The sequence below is a fragment of the Sardina pilchardus genome, chromosome 3, assembly GCF_963854185.1.
Source record: "Sardina pilchardus chromosome 3, fSarPil1.1, whole genome shotgun sequence".
NCBI lineage: Eukaryota > Metazoa > Chordata > Actinopteri > Clupeiformes > Clupeidae > Sardina > Sardina pilchardus.
The window spans coordinates 3,411,660-3,417,659 of NC_084996.1; the positions used below are offsets into that span (position 1 = coordinate 3,411,660).

Consider the following 6,000-nt stretch of genomic DNA (forward strand, 5'->3'; position numbering starts at 1 on the left):
AAGAACTGCTGGTGAAATCTACAACAAATATGTAAACTCTTCCGTTTTTGCTCCCATTTTTCACGACTTGAAGTAAAAGATGTGACATTACTTCTATACACAAACAAGGTTGCTTCTCTCGAATGTTTTTCACTCATTTGTTAAAATGAATAAGCACTTCACCAAGACAAATGCATTCAACAGACATATTTAACTTTAAGTGAAGAGCAGTTTGACTTAAACAAAAAAAGATATCCTCAACAGACTCTCTAGAAACACTGTAGTCTCAGACTCCTTTGTTTCCCGGCCCTTCTCCGATTGTGCATACAGGCAAAGCCCGGAGGGTACTTACATGTGCAGAGACTTTTGAGCTTTGGCTGCCTCCTCCTTGGAGCTGTAACAGACCACAGCGTTACCGTGGGGCAGGTTCAGGTGGAATGTAATCAGTGGGCCGTGCTGCATGCACAGAGTGCGCAGGGTGGATCCGTCGATCTGCAGGATGGAAGGAGGGAGCAAAGGTTACATAGAGACAAGACAACCCTTCAGGCTGGCCTTCCACATTTTAACACAAGAGGTAATGTGCCTTATTCTTTGTATGGGGCATATCTGTATGTTACTTATAAAACCATTTTACCTCTTAAAATGACAAGGTGGTAGATATATCAGAACGGATATTCATTTTTAACCAATTTATAGAAGTGCACAAGAAAGAAACATTTTACAAAAGACTTAAAAATCTGAACCTAAATCCATCCAAACTGAAACATCAAGTCTGCAAGGATCTTGGAGTGAAGTTAGTGATGCCTTGCCAACACTACTTGAGTAGTACAATGCCTTTGGCAGAAACTTGTTCTTGAGTATGAAAGGAATAACCTGAGCTTCTTACCTGAGGTGTAAGATTTTTGAGAACGAGCCAATTAGTTCTCCCTGAGCTGCTATCACCCCAGCTGGAGCCTGAGGAGAGACGAGGGGAAAATATTCCAGTAAATTCATAATAAAACATGACAAGCAGAAAAAAGAAAAAGAAAAACCTTGAAATGACCATGTCTTTAATCGTTCTAACATGGACAGCAATCGGTTCATGTCAACCCTGCAAAAATCTAAATGTGTTTATAGTCTTCCTGGGTAATCTTCAAATCCTCTTAAATCAGGTTATTCAATATAGGCTGAAAGTAAAATTCAGCGTACTCTCACAAATGTACAGGAAATGGACATTAGGAGTGTCTCACACACACACAAACGCTTGGCAGGACACTAACCAGGAGTATATCTGGACTCAGCACCAGACCAGCCCGCCAGCCGGAGGGAGCTGTTGTCCCAGGACGAGGGCGGCGGCTTCTGGCCGGTGAGGCCGGGAGGGGGACGGGACGGAGCGGAGAGGCCTTTAGGGGGGAGAGGAACTTTCCACAGTTCATGAGCCAAAGAGGTGTTGGTGACTGTACCAGGGGACCATTTGGAGTCACTGTTTCTGGCTGTGAGGAGGAAGAGGAAGAGGAGGAGGATAAGACACTAGACAAATTAGAAAAAAAAAAGTCCTCACTACACAGTAGACAAACATTTCTTGTGGGTTTAATGCCGTGAACATCATTTACAACAATGCTGAGGGGGAATACATAAATGCTGATAAATAGTCAGCCTTTCTGTTTTTGCAGTTACGCTCTTGGAATAAACAATGGGTGGATGAGTGAATGTATGCATATACTGTATGTAAAAGTAGTCAAGTTGCCGGCTGTAGGCGGTGGAAACGAACCTGAAGTGCTTTGTGCTGTACTGCTGAGGGAACCACTGTGGTTGGAGGCACGAATGGATGACCAGGCACTATTTGAAGGCAGCGTGGTGTTAAGTGATGAGGATGGCCCTGAGGAACCAAAACAAAGCCAAATCAAAAACAACAAAAAAACAACCCAACCCCATGGCTCATCTGTGTCCAAGATGATCACCGCAGCACTGTGGACACAACTAGGCAATGGACTGTGCTCTGGCATGCAATATGTATGGGCAACTTCAACCATATGCAACCTGAGCTCAGTGTCTTTGGGTTTCTCCATTCATTAAAAAGGGCACACAAGCGGAGGCTTGATCCACAGAGCTCAGTGAGGATTTCTAAAAGCTCTTGTCCGACCTGAATGAAGGATAACAACAAAAAAAAAAACCAAACACATAGCCTACCATTGTTCCTGTCCCTGAGGTGATCAACATCCCGCACTGTATTAATGGAGAGATTATTGATCACACTGCCAGGAGTGACGAAGGGGTCAGTTTCAGGGTCAATGTTTGGATATCCTTTCCAGGGCTCACCAGGTCGGAATTCTGTCCAAGGATAATAGAACACTTGTTAGAATTGATGACGCAAAAAAAAAAGGGTCAGTGTTACGCCAAAGACAGCAAGCTTGAACTGGTCTAATTGCTAAGGACTTGACAACATACAGGTCGATATACATTTTTTTTCTAGGTTTGAGTCAAAGCGAAATAGGCTTCTGTCTATAAACATTTTTCTAACCTGATGAAAATGTTTCTGGTGTGTGTGTCTGGGTACTCACCTGGTGGCCAGTTGACGTTGCTGGAACCATGAGGTGATTTGGCACGGTTGGGCCAGCCGTCCCCCACTGACCCAGGAGGACTGAGGGGGGAGCTGCTGGCGTTCATGAAGTCATACGGACCAAAGGGGGAGTCCTCAAGCCTCAAACCAGAGGACATAGCACCTGCACAAAGGACACACACCATTTGAGCTCACTACATGATTAATAATAATAATAATAATAATAATAATATTTACCATCACTCACTACAGAATGCAGTACTCTTACAAATACACCGACATCTTAAGCTATGGTGTGCAGAAATATCCTCTATTCTTCAGACTTCCAAAAGCTAGTATTAACAACCTCTGATGTAGTGTAAACATACTCTTACAAGCTTGTCTGGTAAGGCAACAAGACAGCAAGTCAAGACAAAAGTCTTTTCGGGAGTTTCTTCTAGGTCTTCAACTAACCAGGTTTGCTGGGATTTTGATCAAGTGGCGAGTTGGAAATGTCCATGGCAGTCCACTTCTTCAGACGGGACTGGGGCTCCTTGAAACCAACACTGCCGATGTCTAGATTGCTTACATTCGAGGTCAAACCTATGAGACAAGAAAATGGGGGGAAAAAACAGCCAATCTGTAACTACATATAACTACGAATAAGTGATTTAAATGAATAACAAATCAAATGGATGATGGAAAAAAGCAAGGGCATTAAAAAAGAGGGAGGGACACTAGAAATTCCCCAAGACTATTAGCAGACAAAATGATTGAATGCTACTCAAAACATCTTTACAAAGATCTTTATATGCTTTTGTTGAATTTGCATGGAATTGTTCAAGGCTTTAAGAAATCAATTTACTAGAAAAACAAAAACTGCAAGGATGAAAAAGCCATCAACATAAAGGCTAGACACACAGCACTTTGAGTTGGAGCACTGAAAAGGGGAGCACGCGAATAAAGCAAAGCTAACACATTTCAAGGTGTTTTCACAGGTTGATAGATGAGGGCTAAATCAGAACGAGGCCTTAACTCGGCCGTTTCAATTCATCGCCCATCCATTCAGTCCTTTCACTTTTCTGACGCAATTAACGTACAACAACAACACAAAAAAGATCCTTGTGATTTCCACGAAACAGATGAGTGTGCGGGAAAACAAATAAAAGCAAACAAAACAAAACAAAACAATAAAAAAGGAGGACGGGGGGAGTCTTATTCACCTCTTGACATTGTGTTGTTCTCGGGACAGGCAAAGGTCCTCCCGGACCGGGATGGGAGGGGTGAGCCCGGCCCCATGTGACCGTTGCTCAGGGCTGGGCTAAGGAGGCTATGGGCCTGACTACTGCCAGCGGGAGCACAGCCTGCCATCTCGGAGGCAAACATCATGTTGGGCTTGCCAGCGTGTTGGTGCAACAGAGACTCGGCCTGGCTTAGCGTGGGACGGGAATGGGGATGGGGAGGACACCCACCTAAAGGGAAATTAGTGAACGAGCTCATGGCGCTGGCCTGCTCTTTCTGCATGTCTGACGCGTTCTGCTGGGACATGAGGCTGTCCAGGTAGGACTTGAGGCCCGGCTGGTGCAGGGAGGGAGGCTGCGGAGAGGTCTGCTGCTTCAGCAGGGAGGGGTCGAGGTGGCGCGGCGGCTGGATCATCTGCTGAGAGGGGCCCAGGGGGCGACCCTGAGAGAGAGAGAGAGAAAGAAGGAAAGAAAGAGAGAAAGAAAGAGAGGGAGAGAAAGAAAGAAAGAAAGATATAGAGATGGTCAGAGAGAGAGAGAGAGAGAGAGAGAGAGAGAGAGAGACAGAGACAGAGATGGTTAAAGTGAGAAACGTGATCTGCCCACTTGATGCAAGAGCACAATATTTCACTTGCTAGAGCAGAGGAGACTGGCCAGACTCAGCAGCCCTTACCTGTGGCTCCTGCTGACGCCCACCAACGGGCATGGCCCTGGGATTCATCTTCTGCTGCTGCTGCTGCTGCTGCTGCTGCTGCTGCTGCTGCTGCTGCTGCTGCTGCTGGAGAAGGAGGCGCTGGAGGGGGAGAAAGAATTAAAACTCATTAACTTTATGAACAAAACAAACACATAATACAAATACTTCATACATACATCTCAGAGTAGTGCTTCATTCTGGACCCTAATTTCCAAAAGCCATTGTGGTTTCATGGTTCTTCATGAAACACCAAAAGCACGGGTCTTTCTTTGAGCAGCAAACGGAATGGGGCTTAGACATTCAGCTCGACCTACCTGCAACTGGCCGATCTGGGAGAGCTGAGACAGCTGGTTCAGTTGGGACAGCTGGTTGAGCATGGCAACCTGCTGAGGGTTGAACAGGGGGTTCAGACTTCCATTATTGGGAGGGTACTTCAAAGACGGAGGGACCTGTGCAGAGAAACAAAAGACAGGGATGGGGAGGCTTAGATTAGTAGCTCCAAGCCAGCTTTCAGGAGTCCTGTGCACAAATGTACAACCATAACACACACGTCTATACAGCAGCTGGCAGACATCCCACAGGTTCACAACCACTTTGAGTGCCTCTCATTCGTCTTTTTACACATCATCCCTTCCTTCCTCGGTCCTCGTTCCCACTGATCTAGATAAAGAATGATGGGGGCGGCAACAATGGGATAGTCTATCCAGTGTTAGTTATAGATCAGTGGGAACGAGCCTGGAGGACCAAGCATCGAGGAGACAGGTTGAGAGGCACCCTATGTGTCGCGACTTGTACTCGTTTTAGAAACCCGACGCTGAGCGAGCGAAGCGAGCGAGTGCTCGGAGAGGTAGCGGGGGCCCACCTGAGAGGGCAGTAGAGGTGGAGGCACTTGAGTACGGAGATTGGGCTGCGCAAGAGTTCAGAGGCTGTGCTGAAGGCTGCTGGGAGCTCCGGCCTTGTGCTGCTGCATTGCTACCACCAAACATTGGGTTTACATTCTGCACATGGGAGGGGGGCAGAGGAGCATAGGGGTTAGACACTGAGGAGGGGTCAAAACACAAGAGTGGACAAAACACACTGGGGAAAAAAGGAGGAATGTCCGAATGCCGAGTGGGTTTGTTAGCCCTCTGCAGTGCATTTCACACTTAGACGCCTAAAAATGAAGCCTGAAGTGGAGGCCATGAGGTGCCAACATCTGAGAAATGGGAAACATGGATGCTCCATAGGCTCCATAGGCTTGGCATGACATGGGTTGATTGGTGGACTAATTTCTAGTGGAGGACTGAAATGAGACCAAATAGTCAAGGACAGAAGGATGGACAGACAGACTGGCGGATGGAAAGATGGAGGGAGAGAGAGAGAGAGAAAGAAAGAAGGAGAGAGAGAGAGAGCGAGAGAGAGAGACGCAGGGACGGACCATTCCCCGGGGTGCAGCCAGCACTGACTCACCTGTCGACCAGGACCAGAGTTAGTCTGGCAGTTTGGCGAGGAATAATTGGGGTTCTGATTGGGATCGTGTGGGGGGCTCTTCTGACCCATTGGCGTCATAAGAGGCCACAGAAAGCGCG

General features: G+C 46.8%; 1 protein-coding gene across 1 annotated transcript in view; it reads right to left on the bottom strand.

Moving 5' to 3' along the window:
• LOC134077639 (trinucleotide repeat-containing gene 6A protein-like) overlaps positions 1-6,000 on the bottom strand; it is a 41,207-nt gene that overhangs the window by 2,752 nt on the left and 32,455 nt on the right. Inside the window, 12 exon segments of the mRNA XM_062533340.1 lie at positions 332-471; positions 866-933; positions 1,239-1,451; positions 1,730-1,837; positions 2,149-2,289; positions 2,520-2,681; positions 2,972-3,100; positions 3,721-4,180; positions 4,412-4,531; positions 4,747-4,881; positions 5,295-5,345; positions 5,347-5,430. Coding sequence (XP_062389324.1) covers positions 332-471; positions 866-933; positions 1,239-1,451; positions 1,730-1,837; positions 2,149-2,289; positions 2,520-2,681; positions 2,972-3,100; positions 3,721-4,180; positions 4,412-4,531; positions 4,747-4,881; positions 5,295-5,345; positions 5,347-5,430 — 1,811 coding nt within the window.